The following is an 18,097-nucleotide window of genomic DNA, read 5'->3' as shown; positions in this document are numbered from 1 at the left end:
AAGAGAATTATTCGTTTTAAAATAAGCACTAAAAATTTATGAATTAGGAAGTTTTACAAAAAGTAAATTTTTTTATTGTCAAGAGAATCATTGTATGGCACCCATCAACCCGCGGTCTCCATATTCACATTCTATTGCGAAGAAAAAATTGTTTGTTTTTTCGATTTCTTTTGTCACGCATCTCTTGTTTATTGCAGTTAAGCAATTTGATTGGTTTAAAAATTTTAATTCAAGTGTCCGGGCACAAAATAACATCGACTTCGGTACTGCATTTATTATCATGGCCACAATCAACTGAGAAAGCCAGAAGGAGAATAATTTTAAGATATATATATATATAATTTTGATTTCAGAACCACCCTACAATGCGTTACACATTGGTTATTATTTTTTGGAGTAGCCTAATAACTAGTGAAACAGGTATGGTTTTTTGGCATAAGAGTAAGAAAGAAAATGTGTGTTAAATAAAATGTTCATGGTAAGCAGCTATAAGTTGATAAATTTGTTTGTTATTCTCGTGGTGAGCGCCAATGTCAAGCTTAGCTATATGCATAGCTAACGCTGTGGAAATTATATTTTTTAATTTCAATTTAGGAAAATAAAAATGTAGCTAACTGGGCTTGCTAGAATAATCATTTCATAATTCAACAGTCAGAACAATTCTCAGTTATAGCTAACTAGAGTTAACTAAGCAATCCAGAGCTGGCTATAGCTATAGCCGGTGAGGGAAATCCTTCATTTCAAATGATCTGTAAATTTGTATTTTCATACCACGATAGTAATTTAAAGTGTTCCTTTAATGCAATTGCATCATTACTGCAGATTTCTAATGCCCTGTGGTGTTAGAAATGTTATCCATATGGGTTTTTCACTGATCGTTTTTCTGTATATAGTATAAAATTTGCAAATCGTTGTGATCTCCAGCCCTGAACTAAGTGGCGTTCTTAACTATTACAAAATAATAATTTTGGGTGTGATTTTAGTGTAGAAAGGTTTTAGAAGTGTATATACTATTTTAGCATGTCAGGTCACAAGAGCCGAGATTTGCTAGGTATAGAGCAGAAAGAACATTTGCATTCAATGTGACATTTCAAGTATATTGTTGTTTAACCATAAAATGATTTCCATGTGTGGACATTTCTAAGACTCTGCAAATGGTTTACTAAAAATGGCAGGTTTTGTGTGGAAGTCACTATATTTTATAAAAGTGCTTGTGTTTTCAGAAAGGTGCTTTGGATTGTATTTTCTTGATCAATGCGTGATAAACATTATAGAAATTTTTTTAGGTGGGTTGGAAAAGAAAATTTTGCCGAGGCAATTTTGTTTCTTCGCAAATTAGAGATCCTTCAATTGCCTTGAATCTATTGTAAATATAAAAAAAGAGATACGAGTATTCCTTACATGCTAAAATTAATAAAGATCATAAAAGTGGTTGCTGAGCATATCTGCCCTAAATAGTATTAAATCAGTATAAATGTGAACAAGCTGGCTTGTAAAAAAAGCTTGAATTTAAAAAGCAATATGTCAACATCAGTCACTAAAATAAAAGTTTTTCACTGTTTTTGCCGAGGCGAATCATAAAAACAAAAATTTATGTCAAAAAATTGCCAGCACAAAAAAAATTGAATTGGAAAATAAACACATATCTTTAGGTAATATATTTTGCTTATCTCTGTCATGCCTATAGACTTTTTTTACATACATGAGTTGTTAATGTTTGCAAAGTTCCATACATGTGCATGCATAATAACGGGCGAAAAAAAGATCATTATATTTAAAGCATTATTGATACAATCACAGTTAGAATTACAGCTTTTTCCTTCTTTCTGGTTTGACTTCCTTTTTAATTTCCTGGTTTAGATTATATAATAACTAATTTGTTTAGATTGTCGTGGTACTGCCAATCACTCCTTTCCTCATATTACAAAACAACCACCTCAACATATCTACGCTCTACCAAATGAACAAATCTTCATCCCATGTGAAATAGAATGCTTGAATTGTGGTAATCAGGTAAGCAGGTTTTGAATTTTTATCATTGTAAACAAATAGTTTCTATTGAAAGGCAGGCAACTTATTGATCATGGAAATAGAAATTGACTGCCTGATTAGGTGTAATCCAGTGTAGCCATTAAACGGCTATTTTCCAATTGAAATTTATCCTGAATTTCCTAATTCCGTAGAGATTTATAGTTAGGAAATTATATTCACTCCAAAATATGGGACTTATAGCCCATTTCATGAAAATGGAGAAGGAATAATAATTTATTACCTTAATGTAATTCCTGTTTGTGATTTAATGGCTCTAAGTTTAGATTTCTGGATTTTAACCTGTTTAATCACATTGTAATTGTGCTTCATTTTTAGGTGCGAACAAGATGGGAAAAAAGTGGATCAGAAATTGTGAATACAATTCATTCTAAAAACAATACATTAATCATCAATTCTTACAAACCATCTGTGCACAATGGCTCGTACATTTGCATCGTTACATACAAAACGCTGAGTGTCCGAAGTCTACAATGTAATGTCCACACTGCGGGTAAGTTACTTCTTTCTTTGTGTTTATTTAGATATCATTGCCACAACATCCACATTATTTTTCAACCTTCTTACTTTTTTTACTTAAGCTGAACTTGCCACGTTCTGTTAAAAGTGCTTGTTTAGTATTTTTAGGTTTTTTCCACTTTATGCCTATGTTAAAAGTTTTAGATTTGATTTGTTACTTTTCCCCCATTTTAAGTTCATAGGCTAAATATTTCTGCAGTGAGGGATAAAATAGGGTTAGTTGTGGTAGTACATGTGACTGTTTTAACAATCGGATTTTTAAAAAAGTACTTCTCTAAAATCTTTGTCATAAATATGCAGTTAAAGAATTTATGCTTTTAAACAGCTCTTGACATATAGTTTTCTAATAATTACTTTGTATTCGCTAATTATAAAGGCATGTCAGAAATTTAACAATTTTTATTGATCTAGTGATTTTTAAACTTTCCTTTTTAAGCTTACGGGCTAAATTTGTGCAGTTTGGGTTGAAGAATAGAACTTAGTTGTAATAGTGCATGTGACAGGAGAGGTGTGCTATTGAAAGGACATACAAAATTTTCAATTTTGTACAAAGTTGCCTATTGTAGCACACCTTCTGCATATGTGTCATGAAAAAGCCTGATGTGACTGTTACAACAATTGGATCATTAAAAAAAATTGTTGTGCCTATGCAGTTGAAGGATTAATGTTTCTTTTGTGCAGCTTTTCACATAGCTTCCTGATTTACTAATTATAAAGGCATGTCATTAAATGTGGCTTGATTTTGCATTATACCCTAGTTTGTTGAAGGTGGGAAAATATGTTGTTATTGTTTCCCCTTTTTTGTTTTGGTGTTTGTTAATGCATTTGTCTTCTTATTGTTGTAGTTCTGTGTTTTATCTGTTACATATATTTTTAGTTAGGCTTGTTATTTTATCATTATATGAAAGTTTTTTTTATATATCCTTAAGTCAATAAACAAGTTCTTTTGTTTGCTTTTTCTAGTGTGAGCACTTTTGGCACCCCTGCCAGTGTTCAAGGATTTTTGTTTTGTACAAGGTTAAAAATTAATGTTTTTGCTTTTCTTTCTTGTTTTATCCATTCTCAAACTTTCCTGCTATTTTTCATGTACATGGTTAACTTAAGTTGATAATTAAAATTCCTTTTTGTTGTGTTCACTTCTTGTACAGAGAATTGGTCATGGATGCTATTTTTTGTCTAATTGGTCATGGATGCTATTTTTTTGTCTGTTTATGAATTATCCATAGTAATTTGTGGTTAACCTATAAGAGGTCAGGAATGACAAAAATTATGTATCATGCAAAGGTTTTTACATAGATTTAAATGAATTGCATGTATATATAACGAATAAAAAGATTTGCAACACAATTTTTCCAAGTTCATTCAGATAACTTTAACTTTTTTAAGTGTATACATTTAACTACTGTACAAAGAAATACACTGAAATAAAAGGGTTCAAAATTTCTATTAGTATGCAAAGATGAATTTCTATCATTGCTTTAAGCCTAGGCCTAAACATTATTGCAGCCCTTAAAATTATTGCAGCCCTTAAAATTAGCGTCAGAATTCGTCACTGCCAATGTAATTGCCCACGTAAAATACCAAGATACCGTTGTGGCGTCTATATAACAATAATTTTAGTTTTGTTTGAGCTTCTTTCACTCATTGCGACTACAAAATAATTAAATTCGATTTTCAGTAAGTTGAGAAGAAGTCCAGGAGTTCTTTCTCCCACACAACACAGCAGACAATAAGTTAGCCCTTCCCTTGGTATTGTGAGAAGAGATGTTCTGCGAAGACCCTAACAATTGAGTCTCCTGTACAGTTTTGCTTCATGTTAAACTGTGCCGGTGACAAGCATTTTTGAAGCATGTCACCGACGACTTCTGCGATATACAACCTAATGATGCTCTAACCTAATGAATTTATCCCGAAACATAAAAAGCCAGTTAGTAGTGGACTATGAAACTTATGAAGTTCACCATCCGAAAGTTATGCTAATTCTCGTTTTTCACTGTCTTAGGAGATCAATGCATCAAAATTATGAGAAGTCTACCTGTAATAAAATATGAATAACAAAAGTTATTGCCAGCTAAAAAGTTTCATTAAAAAAATTGCCAACGCAAATCAGTTAAAATGTATCTCACGTCGGCAGTTCTATTTCCGACGTAAAAAGATTGTAATTTCAAGGGCTGTATTGACATCATAGATCTGATATTGTAACTATTTTGTTAAATCAATTAAACTAAACAATCTATACATTGCACATAATAACAGACATACTATTGCAACATTTGTTTTTATGTGTATAAAAAAATACCACAAGCATCTAATCGCATTTTAAGGTTTCACAAATACCATATTTAGTTGGAAGAGAATTTGTGACGTAAAAACTCTCTTACAAAATGGATTCCATCTATTCTGATGATACCCAGTCTTGTGTAAATGCCACAGTAGGAAAAATCTTGGAATAAAGTTTAGTCACATGTCTCAGAAAAAATGCTGACATTACATTACTTTTAAAAATAGCCGTCGTTTGATTGTATGTCCGCGAAAGCTACGTCCTGTTATGGAAACACGAAATGTGATATATGAAAGACGGGCGACCTCGTGGATTTTTACATGGGTTACCAACTAGTCTACTTCTAATTAAAGAAAAAATCATTCATTTTTAAACTTTGTTAATCCTCACTGTAAAATAATAATTTTGTGTATTTTTACAACATATATTTTAAAAAATAAATTTATTACACCATCAGTGATAATTATATAAAGTCAGATGGAAGCATAGAAACTTAATATCTTAAGAATGAAGAAAGATGTTTAAAAAAATTCTAAAATGTTTGATAAACAAATTTTTATACTTTGAACATAAAAGGTCGTTTTTGTGTTGGGTCTCATTATGCTTTTACCGCAACTTTCAAAAACGTTGAAAAATAAAGTAGCTAGCCATACAGCCTCCTGTTTTGTACAACTAGATTTTTTCTGGCAGCATTCTTAACATTATTACTTATATATACTTTTGTTCCCTCCTTAAAAAAAGTAAACAATGTAATTAATTCTATCTTTGTGCAAATTGTCTCATTTAATGCTCAAAATGCACTTTTAACGCATGGAAATTGAAAAGCACCAGGTGTAAAGCAGGACAAGCTGCACTCTGTATGATCTGCATTTTGGAAAACAAGGTTTACAAAATGTATGGTTGAAATTATTGATTTAATGTTAGATTGCAATTTATCACGTTTTATCTGTCAATTAAAGAGAGTGATTATAGTGTTTTCATGTTTTATTAACTAGTAATGTTGCCTTAAAAATTGTTGTTTATCAACTTGTTGTTATCATACACTTTTTACATGCTCATAAAACTAGTGTTGGGTGTAATTTTTTACCTTAATATTTTCATTTTCAGTTTCTCCAAAATTTGCAATTAAATCAGATTCTACAGTAGAAAATGGCACCGCTGTCCTTAAGTGTATTGAACCTGTTAGTTCAATTATGGAGAAGTTGCAGTTTCTTTGGTTTAAAAATGGGAAGCAGTTAAAAGCAGACAAAAATGTTGTAATACGAGATGTGCATTTGTTTGTAAAGAAAGTGTATCTATCTGATGCTGGAAAGTATGCATGCTGGTATAAATGGAAAATAAACAGCACATTTATAAAAAGTCGTACGGTGGTCCTCAATGTTACTTCAAGTAAGCTTATTTCCATAGTGTTTTTTTTTTTTAAAAAAAAATCTTTGATCTTTATTATGAGTATTAATGTTAATAATATGCGGCCTAAGTTTTATTAGTGTGGTGTTTAAGAAAAGTAAGAGTGAAAATGACTTAAACCAGAAATTAGGGAGTCAATCAGTAGGAGTTAAATATTTTATAGTGTGTAAAAAATTTAACAATATAATAAGGATGGCTTAAGAATGATTTTCGACATATTTTGTTGTAACTGTTCCATCGTGTCTATATATATAAACTATATATATAAACTACAAGATTTATACTCTTTATTATCTTGATTTTATTCTTTTTGTTATTTATTCTGAATAAGGATCTTTGTTAAAAGCTGGATTTAAATTTCCAAAATTCCTTTCGGTTTAAACCATTTTCAATATTTTGATGCAAAATAATCGAATTAAGATCTTTGTTTAGTCAATTTTAATCAAAGTTTTCAATGCAAAAACATAATTATCAAGTAAAAAAAACATACAATTCGGCACACAGAATTACTTTTTCTCATAACTGTGCTGGTTTAAATTCGTCTACAAAAAATAATCCCACAGTTATGTTAAATGATTTTGATAAAAATATTATTCACTATTTTTGCATGAATTTTGGTGAAAATCATGCTTTCTTTCTGTATTCTAAGACAAACAATTATCAAATACAAGGTGTCGGCTTTCTTGAGAGGGAACTATGTAGGTGTTAAGAAATTAATATGTAATTTGTTTTTATTTGTATAATTTTCTGAAATGTTATACATTGTGTTCCAAAACAAATTTCATTGATTTCACCCCTTCACACCTCCAAATTATGACAAAAATAACAAGCATACATATATTTTGACAGGTGGCAATAATTTTAAAACATGTTAGTAAGTAATCACCACATCTAGGTGTGAAAATTAGTCTGAATGAAAACTGCATAGTTTTTAAAAATAAACAGATCTTCCTTCCGTGTTATCAAAAGCATAACACCTCAATTGGTTATGTTTCAAATATAAAAAAATATAATCGTTTTTGCTGTAGTGCCCCAAAACACTGACATATTAAATAGTATAACTATCAAGATTCACACTTAAAAAGGTACTAATTTTCTTAGGTTTAAAATTTTTTCCTTTTTTAAGTATTAATTGTTGCAAACCACTCATCGTAGGGTTCTTTCAAGCCTTAATTTTTTAAAGATCATTTTTTTTTCTAGTAAGGATTCATATTTATTATGTAATGAAGAAAACATACTAGTTTTTATTTGGGAAAAAAAGTGGAAATCTGAAAAATGTTTTCTGCAATATCCACAAGTTCTCCCATCAGAATTTCACACCAATTCAAGTGTCAAAACAAATTTGATAATAATATATTTCTTGCGCACAGACAAAATACAGGTCTCATTAGTATAGAGACCAAAATTTGCTACAGGAATTATGTGTAAATAAAAGTGAAGCTAAATTATATGCAAATTGCCACACTTGATTTCCTAAAATTTTAAATTTAATTCTTTAGCTCCAGTTACTGTGATACCAAGCATAACCATGATTGCTCCACAACATAGGATCCAAGAAAATGACCCTGTGGTTGTTGACTGTGTTGCAGGTGGCCCTCCTAATGCTGATGTTCGAATTTTTAAATTAAATGAAGATCAAGATATAGAAATTAAATTGCGTCAAGGAAAGGGTTTTGCAAGCCTTCAAGTGTCACACTTCTCAAAAGAACATGAGGGAGAGTACATATGTGAAACAGAAGTTTCACATATGAGGAGAAGAAAAAAAATGACACTTAATCTCATTGGTAGGTTTTATTTTTCAAAAATGCCTAGCTTCTGTTCGGTCTTCTGTTGCAAGATGTAAGGGGCTAATCCAGGTTAATTTAGACAAGCTAAGCCTTGTCAAGATTTTTCCCTAAGTCATCAGACAGAACTGGTTCTTTTATTTTTTACAAGTTCATCTTTCAATAAACTAGTGGAGAGCTAAGAATAAGCCCACATTTTTTGGACCAGGCCTTTTTTAGAAAAGAAACAAACTTTGGGTATTAAAATGTTGATAAATAATCTAAATAAATACTTGCATGCCTATAAATTTTTACTCACATTGATCAAAATGAAATTCAGGGGTTTTGTTATCTTTAATGATGCTGCTAGTTAAACTTATCCCTAATCCAGTGGCAGTTGTATTCTAAATTTATTGTGCAGGTAGGAGTAAGGTCCCAATGGGGAAATAATACCCGTAAGTACGTGGTTGCAGTTTCACATTGTTTATGCCAAAAATGAGCCTCTTTATCAGGTGTCATCAAATGTATTATTCATTTTGTATCAGTCTAGCACTTCAAAGAAATGATGTGTTATCTGACATGCGTGTTCATTTTATTTTTTGGGCTAATAAAATGTATTTTTTTTGACTTGATTGTTAATATGTTTCCTGTCGAATGGCCTTTCTTTTTAAAGTAATGACATATCCCTCTTGTCCGAATTTGTTTCACATCATGCCAATAACCTAATTTGCTTTAGATGAACCAAAATTGGCTCATAATGGAATCAGTCACATAAATACAAAAACCAGAACACGAGTTTCTTTTAGCTGCTCTCCAAACAGTAAATCAGATGTTTCTGTAACATGGTATCATAATACAGCACAAATTAAAGAAAGCAGCTTCTTTGCATTCGATGGTGTGTGGATGAGTATAACAGACATACGTATGATGCATTCTGGGATATACCAATGCATAGTTGAAAATCAGTATGGCGCAGACATGAAGATCTTCTACTTGACTGTTGGTAAATCAGGTACATGCCTGTGTGGTAATTGTGAAAATCTATTTCAGTAGTGGTGCTAATGTTTAAACAATGCAGTTGATAAACTGAATACTAAGTCAAGGGACAAATTTTTGTTTCTGTTACAAGAAAGTTTGCAGAGGAAAAAAATTGATTTAGTTTCTTGGGTCAAATAGCCTTTCCTGGAGTCTTAATTTTGTAGATTCTCGTAAAACAATTGAAATTTTAATGTAAGTCAGAAAGTGATTGATCTGAAATAGCATGCATTTTACAGATCTTTTATTTAAAGAATATTGTAAAAATTTTATTGATGGATTTAGCAGCAATGCACTTTCTGTCAAAAATTTCTTTCTGTAACAAATTCTTTTTTAGGGCTTGCTCCTTTAAACCTGCAAATTGAAAAACTGGCTCCTGACAGGGTGAAACTAAAATGGTCTCCTCCAAAAAATGCAAAGCTTTCGCAAATCTTCTATACAATATATTGGTATGCACCAGATGGACGACAAAGAAACCAAGTTACTACGTCTACAGAGTTCCAAATAACTAATGGACTGTATGGTGGTTTGAATTACAAGTTTGAAGTGTGTACATTTTTTACTGCAAAGCTTGACGTAAAAGACTGTGTGGATGTCTATACACCCATGTTAGAAGCAACACCCCTGCATGGGCCAGCTCTGGATAGACCAATACATACTATTGGACAGGTAAATTGTTTAGCTTATAGTATCTCTTTAATGCTTGTTGCAACAGTAAAAGGCACATACAAGTGAACTTGTTAATATAATCCTAAGTAACTTATAAAATACAATGTTTGAAAAACTCTTGGTTACCTGCGAATATGTTCTGTTTAAATTAATGGTTAATAGTAGGTTTAAATTTCACAAAATCAAGTCATAGGTTTGGAGGAGTTTTTGGCTCAGTGTAATATGGGATTCTGTGTACCTGATTTTCAGTCCTTAATTTTTATCTATTAGGAGGTTACCCTCATATGGAAGCCTATTCCAATTCAATATGCTCGAGGTATCATTAAAAATTATACTGTATACTGCAACCCTTTCTTTGGCAAGACAAGAATAAAGGAAATTCATCACTTCAATGGAAACACTACATCCGCAAAGATACATTTAAATGGTTCTGGCACCTACAAAATCTGGATTGTAGCAAAAAACAATGCAGGTCAAAGTCCTAACAGCAGCTCTTATATTATTTCAACAGAGGATAATTGGAATGCAGGTTTGTTTTATCATTTTAGGGTTTGAGTGATTTTAGTTTCCACTTTTCCAGGATTCGCCGGATATAATCTGAAATGTGAGGAGGGGATTAACGGAAGTCAAGATGGTACAAAAAAGGATGGATCCTATTTCCTTTAACGCAAGCATTTAATGTAGAAAATTTATCTTATTGCTACGAATTCTAGGAAATAAGAGAAACATCTTTTTGATCTAGTTAGAAAATAATATTTTAGGCAATAGCTCGCTTACAGTAACTTTACTTAACCAGAAGAGATAATCTTGTGCTTTGCGAATCTTTCAACTAAAAGGAGTATAATCTTTGTTTTTTTTGTTTTGAAACACTAAACACGAACCATAACCCACTTATGGTCTTTATCCATAGGGTCTGGTCAAATTAAGTTTACAGTTAGGTTTTTCATTCATCCCAAGAGATGCGCCAAAGTCCATTGGAAGATGCTGAACATAAACGAATCTGTGACGGGCTTCAGAATATTTTATGTGGAAATACCATACACAGATTACTGGAGTTCTGTGAGCACTGTTAATGTGAGTCGAAATGTGGATAGTTATACAGTTCTTGACTTGCCTATGCAAAAAAAATATCGGTTTACAATGGCTCCAGTGTATAAGTGGACGAATGGTCACCAAAAGGTAAACCAGTTGGGTAAAAGAACAGATGCTATACTTCATAGAAGCTCATATATTAAGCGTCAACTTGAAAGTGAAATCTTTCAGCACGACACTGTGGAGAAGCCATCGAATTTTGAATGCCGACCCATGAACCTGCACAGTATATTGATTTCTTGGGATCCCCCTTTTACCAAGTTTAAGATCACCGACTATGTTGTTAACATCTTAAATGAGCGAACAAACGTCGAAATGAATTATAGTACTACGGATGATTTCTTGACAGTTCATAATCTGACTGATGTTTGGTACGCTGTGCGCGTTCGAGCAAATAATTATTACATAAAGAATTTGACCTATTTTGAGGCAGGATACATATCCTGCAGGACGCGAGTGAAAGGTATGTAATTTGTGTTGTGTTGTATTAGCCGTAGCAACTTGAGAACCCCATCTTTGTGTGTAGGTAAAAAAAACATATAAAAATATCATATTAATTTTAATAGAACTCTCTAAAAAATCCTTAAAAATTTGTGTTTAAATTACGTTGGCTGCATTGAAAAGTGTTTTTTTTATGTGTATTAAAATTTTCCTAGTTCCTACAGCACCGTTGTCTAAAAAATACGAATTTTTCCAATCGAGAAAAGATTCCGACAATATGAGATATATGCGTATCAAGTGGAAGCCACCGGCATACACAGGTAAAAGCGTCTACTCGTACAACATCAAAATGGTGGAAGAAAGCACTGGATTATGGGTACAGTTTCCCTTTGAAATGAATTTCTACCATCTTATCATGGAGCGGCAGACGGACGAGTGGGTTCGGTCTCCTGCAATTTGGGTGAAAGGTTCTGGTCTGATATTAAAGGTGGAAATATCTGCCATCAACGCAGCTGGAGAAGGGGAAGCATTAAAATTCGAAACAGTTGGTGAGTCTCCAACCTTTAGTGATTTTGTCATAACTTCAGGGACAACTAGGGAAGTCCACTGTCAGTGTTCATGTAACGTCCAAGTTGTTCGACCAAGTCTAGGTTTTTTCAATTCTGCAAATTTAGTTTTTACTTTTGTCAACCATGCAATAATATATTTCTGTGTGCATTGAATAGTGTAATTATTTTTTTTTGCATTTTAGAAACTCGACCAATACCGCAGATTAAAACGACGTCGCTAACCAAACCTGAAAGCCATTCGTCGGAGGGCTCGCCTATCACATTGGGAGTCGTAGTTGGTCTGGCAGTGTCAGCCATTTTTATACTTCTTTTTGTTGTAGTCTGCATACTAAGAGACCCATGCAGGAGTGCCCTCAGGACAGGGAACCCGAACAGGGACGATGCATATTTATATTTAGAGAGGTTGAAAGATCTGGAGACTTCGTCATCTGCCCCGTCTACTGTGGTCACATCCTATTCAGAATGTAGCGGTGATAGTAGAAAAAGTAAATTTAGTAAGTTTGTTCTTTTACGGCATGCGTTTTTTGGTCGGTTGTTTAAGGATTACATGCATTACGTTTATTTTTATTTTTTAGGTTCAACAGTATATAGAGGATATAAGGTATGTTTTTTGGAATAGCTTTTGGTATGCGCTGTTGTTGCTATTGTCGTTGTTGTTGTTGTTGTTGTCGTTGTTGTTGTTGTTGTTGTTGTCGTTGTTGTTACCATTGTTGTTGTTGTCGTTGTTGTTGTCGTTGTTGTCGTTGTTGTTGTCGTTGTTGTTGTCGTTGTTGTTGTCGTTGTTGTTGTCGTTGTTGTTATTGTGCTACATAAACTAGTATTTGTTCTCTTTTTCATTTTTATCCCATCTAGTAATTATTTTTTCTCCTTCCAGTTATTAAATCCGTTTAAGCGGAGACCTAAACGCAGAGTCAGCAGAGGAGGTGGAGAGGACATAATGCTATCTAGTAGTTCATCATGTTCCTGCTATTCTCGCAGGTGAGTTCTCTTTTTTCTTTTTAAGAGATACCATGACTCCTAAAAATCCTATTAAAATAAAATGCTAATGCTTGGTTTTCCTTTTTAAAAAGTCGGAAATATTTATAATTTGTATCAGCGGACATGAAATCTGATCAATTCAATTCGTATTCTTTGTTCACAATTCTTTTAATTAATTCTTTTGATGTTTTTCTTCCTTTTAGACATTTTATCGATCGATCACAATGTGATCAACATTGTGTATGCAACAATAGTATTTATGGTAAGTGACCAACTTCTCTCCCTACTAGTAAAGGTAATACGTTCTTAAGCCATCAGGTTTTTGCCTGTGATGGATTGCGTTCACAATTTGTTATGTGTTTTTGTTTTGAAAGCATTTTCATGCGTCTTCCCTTTGTTTTCACTCTTGATTCGCTGATCTCTCCTCTGAAAAATTTAGTTAATGTAAGCTTTTGTATTTGCGAAAGATGTGGGTGGTTTCTTAGGTCGTACTAGTATTTCTACATACTTTTCACTTTAGCTTCGGCAAGTTCGGCATCAGAAGAGAAAGAATCGCCAGACAGTATACCTGAAGTATGTACTAAAATGTTAATCTATAAAACCATTTACCCAGTTCTATTCAGGGCTCCCAGGTCCACTTTCCAATCATGCCGTTAATTGTCACTTAAGTAATTGTGAAATAGAGTTGGATTACCTTTGTATGCGTGAGCTGTGACCACAAAGACAATGCAATTAGATTTATTAATACCCGCACAGATTTATTCCGCACCCCATCCCCTGCAACCTAATTTATTGTGCTAGCGTGATAAACTCGTAAAATTAATTGCTCTTGGTTAACTACAAAATGAAATTCTTTTCTCTGTTTTTGACCACTGGAATTATTCTCTCTTTAGTCATGTTCTTACAAGGCGATTGCTTCGGAATGTAGCAATATAAAATCTGATCGCGATGGTAGAGAGTCACTGCTATTAGATCCGAGCCTGTGAATAACAAGTTGTACATATATGCATATACAAAATTCTAAAAAAAATTGTAAATATATATATATATATATACATATGGATATATAAGTGTTTTGTGTGCGTGATTCGCGCCTCATAATATGGGAGTCATCAGGTAGTATTTATCTACTGTTTAGTTGTCAAATGTATGTCAAAAATATTTGTTTTTATGCTTTGCTATCTTTATTTTTTTCTTTCGTTCTTTGTTTAAACATGGTGGTTTTGTTTACCCCAGCATTTATTTTTTCGTCTATCATTCGATTGTACCGTGCGCCGGCTAATGGCGCTAGTTGTTTCTGTGTTTTTTTCTTACTCTAAACATGAAAGGAGGAGTGCGCGGTGCTAAATTACTTGCAGGTCTGATCTCCACCGTTGGGTGCTTCTGTTATCACTCTCTTTACTTTGTGTTTTCTAAAATGAAGTTATGTTAAGGGCATGTACACATGACGTATCCTTTATGACTGTTCATCAACTTTTTTTGTTTTCATTCTTCCTTACCTAACATTTATATACCGATATTTTTTACATTAGTTGATTAATAATTTTTTTAAGAAGAAAATCCGTTTTGTTTTAAAAATGAAAAAAATAGTTCATATTCTTGTTTTGAAACTTGCAATATCGGAACTTGAGACTAGCATACCTTGTTTCCAGGGCTCTTTTTGTGTTGTGACAACTTTGAATGATTTTTAGAAATGAAAAAGAAATTTTGAGTTGACGTAGGAAAGAATTCTGTGATACACATTTGAAGAAGTTCTAATTTTATGCATGTACTCTTTTCGTGTGGGTTAGTTGTTATCTAGAAACTTGTTGTTGTTATGTCGGTACAATAATTTTTGTTGTTGTGTCTGTTGTTTCTGTACTGAGACTGTATTAGATTTTCTGCCAACGCGTTTTTGTCGACTCCCTTGTTTAACGGAAGGTTGGTGCAATTTTTGTTCAGCTTGAAAACTGCTTCAAAAAAATTGTCGAAGATTTTTATTGCTGTTCATTAGAGCAATCCTCATTACCCGAGTTTCTGATAGCGTCATTGGCGTATTAATTGCGAGTGTGTTTTTGTTTATTTGTCCATCAAATTTCCGTTGACGTCAACATGTCGGTGACTTCACACAGATACCACTTTTTTGTGAAAACACACTTAGCCATCGTAATTGTGAAAGAAAACATACGTCGATAATCAAATTCGCGTGTTGTGTAGAACGTGTATAATTGCCAACCGCAATAGTGGGCAGTGGAGACCTGTTTGTTTTGTATTCGTTTATTAGCTATTGTTGTCGTTTTTGTTGTTATTGTCGTATTTGTTGTATTGTTGCTTTAGGAAGCAGTCCTCAATATCTCAGGTTGGCGCCTATATTTTAAAACAAGATAAAGACTAATAACTTTTGTTCAAGCAAGCTCTTTCAATATTTTACCTTGTTGCTTTTCCCCTAAAACTGTGTTTAAAATAAAGCTTTTTGAAATTTTGTGAACGATTTCTATGTATTGAAAGACGCTTCTAATTATACTATTTATTTTGTTGTTGTTGTTGTTGTTGTTGTTGTTGTTGTTGTTTTTGTTGTGATTTGTGATTTGCTTTTTAATTTTGAAATTTCAATGTATTTCAATTATATATATAAAATGCTTTAAATTCTTGCCAATCACGAATAATATTACATTAATATTTTTTTCTAATAATCATAATTATATTCTCAGGCTATACAACTTATTGTTTTTCTTTTCTATTTCTCATTAGATTATATGCAGATTTAACACCTTGCGAAAAGTCAGCTAAAAAGAAGAGTAAAAATTTTAGCCGGCTAAAATTGCAGTCCCTTGTACAAAATTTCGTCACTTTTTACGGGCAAATGTTATCAGCAAAATTTTCTTTTATATGACAATTTCAGCTACAAAAGGTAAACTGAAAATATCCGAAATTCGTATCCTTAAGCCAGGTTTCCACCAGTGCGATAAAGCCTATCGCCTGATTTCGCACTGACATTCCTTAGTACGATTTTCTTATCGCACTGGTGGAAAAGAGAAAGTAAATAAAGTTTTGTTTGTGGAGGGAAAAGTACACTGATGTCAAAATGGTTCCAAAGGAATATTGTGTGAAAGCATCAATCTCTTCTCTTTTTAAATAAATATATCTGACCCAAAACTTGCGTCTTTTTCTTCTTTCCATTTCTGAACCAATCAACCTTAGCTTGCTAGCTAAGGTTGATTGGTTTGGATTTTATATATAGTTACACTAACACTAGCATTGGTTACTACTAGCTAGCAAGTTGGAGCTTTAACCAATGCTGTTGACATATATATATACACTTTATTCTTTGTTAATGGATATCTTTTATTTTTAAAAACATCTGTAAATAACATTATGACTTGGCTATCCTAAGCATGTTGGGTTGGTGGTATTAGGTCGAATATTGATCTTCATCATGTTATGTATTCAACAAAATGTAATAAGAGCAATGCAATCAAGGTAATACTCATAAGTATCCTTGAGCCTTGATTATTTAAAAATTATAGCCTGTAAGAATGTTACGGTTGCAGCTACAGCTAATTGTTGTTGTTTTTTAAATTCACAAAATATTCTGTCAATAAGTAGTATTTCTATAAGTATTGCCAGTAATATTATATTTATAAGTATTGCCACATTGTTATTCCATGTCTGGTAAAACTATGGTATTGTACTTTATTTGTCGGAAAAGCAAAGATCAACAACTTATGTAAAAATAGTACACTCAATCATAGTGCCGTGTTTTTCCTGCGCGCGCAGAAATGGAGGTAACTTTTCCGCTTAGTGTGTTTACATTTTTACCTCCATTTCTGCGCACGCACCGGGCATTACGTAATCACCTAGATGCGTGCGCAAGTAAATATCGGGACTGTGATTCCATGTATTATAACCTATATAATTATAATATATATAAGTTATAATTATATAAGTTATATAAGTTTTAGTAGACTAGGTAAACATTTTATAACTTACAGTATAGAATATAAACTTTTTGTAGGAGTAAGAAACAAGACGTTTGTTGGCTGGCTGGCTCTATAGCTATTTAACAATGTATAAACTCTTTGTAGGAGTCAGAAACAAGTTTGTTGGCTAGCTAGCTAGAGCCAACAAACATTAAAGTTGCCATAAATACACACTTAATATCACTAAATATTCATAATTTTTATATTGTAGAAGAACTACTTCGTTCATCACTAACATACTGCCTGGCAGTGAGCGGGATTCGATCCGCGGTCCCCAGAACTGGGAGCCGCAGACGAACCCACTACACCACGTGCGGCAATATGTTAGCGATGAACTCAGATAGTTTATCCGGATGGTATGTAAACATAGGTGAATATTTATCATTGCACATCCGTATTTCATTCTCAACAGAGAATGTTTCACCCCGATCAGACCTCTGATCATGACGGGCGAGTATAATGCGTGTAAGTCATATTGTAGAAGAACTACTTCGTTCATCACTAACATACTGCCTGGCAGTGAGCGGGATTCGATCCGCGGTCCCCAGAACTGGGAGCCGCAGACGAACCCACTACACCACGTGCGGCAATATGTTAGCGATGAACTCAGATAGTTTATCCGGATGGTATGTAAACATAGGTGAATATTTATCATTGCACATCCGTATTTCATTCTCAACAGACTTGCCCTGGAAGCAAGGTTGCAATGGTGATTTTAAAACTTAATCGCAAAAAAATTTCTGCGCAAAAATTCCCGGAAGTTAAATTCGCTCAAATTAATTTTCCTGAATTTTTTAAAATACAAGGATCCATTTTGTTCATTCTGGTCTTGGTTTTTTCTTATTGGTCATTCTTATTTGTTACGGACGACTTTCCGTGTTGTAGAATGTTTAGCGTCGAGAACAACATAGATACACTCTATACTTTTCGTATATGAGAACAATAAGCATGCGCGTGCATTTCTGTATGCTAAGATTCTAAACAGCAAACCACAGAAGTTGAATCCATATAAAACAGCAGCGGTTTTTGAGACCTCCCTTCTGTTAAAAGTCAGGTAAGTTTCCACGACGACAGATGTGATTAAAACGGAAGTTTGATTTTGATTGGCGGAGCAGCCTAACTGACAAAGCCAAGACGTTACCGTCTTACCATGCACGTAAGGGAATTTTCACAAACAAACTGCGTACGGACTACGACTTTTTGTTTCCATGTCCGTCCTCGGTTTGTTTTTAAAAAACAATTTCGCTTTTTTAGTTTTTTATTTTATTTATTTATTTTAATTATTAAAATTTCGTGCTATGTACATTTAAATTTGGACCTGATGGGCTAAATATA

General features: G+C 33.0%; 1 protein-coding gene across 2 annotated transcripts; it reads left to right on the top strand.

Annotated features, from left to right (window-relative positions):
* The first annotated feature begins 261 nt into the window (after positions 1 to 261).
* On the top strand, positions 262 to 15,938 carry LOC130614768 (protogenin B-like). Of its 2 annotated transcripts, none has more exons than XM_057436218.1 (16): positions 262 to 420; positions 1,886 to 2,013; positions 2,368 to 2,542; positions 5,957 to 6,238; positions 7,756 to 8,040; positions 8,756 to 9,031; positions 9,392 to 9,723; positions 9,994 to 10,252; positions 10,634 to 11,278; positions 11,472 to 11,804; positions 12,008 to 12,310; positions 12,401 to 12,426; positions 12,700 to 12,803; positions 13,007 to 13,065; positions 13,324 to 13,376; positions 13,697 to 15,938. In XM_057436218.1, exons 1-16 carry the CDS (start codon positions 366 to 368, stop codon positions 13,787 to 13,789), a joined length of 3,408 nt encoding a protein of 1,135 aa, XP_057292201.1. In that variant the 5' UTR covers positions 262 to 365; the 3' UTR covers positions 13,790 to 15,938. The 2 variants fall into 2 exon arrangements, with proteins under 2 accessions (XP_057292201.1, XP_057292200.1); XM_057436217.1 differs by having other exon boundaries at positions 12,008 to 12,319.
* Positions 15,939 to 18,097: the final 2,159 nt, after the last annotated feature.

Source organism: Hydractinia symbiolongicarpus, chromosome 11 (genome assembly GCF_029227915.1).
Source record: "Hydractinia symbiolongicarpus strain clone_291-10 chromosome 11, HSymV2.1, whole genome shotgun sequence".
Classification (NCBI taxonomy): domain Eukaryota; kingdom Metazoa; phylum Cnidaria; class Hydrozoa; order Anthoathecata; family Hydractiniidae; genus Hydractinia; species Hydractinia symbiolongicarpus.
This window is presented reverse-complemented; position numbering and strand designations above follow the sequence as displayed.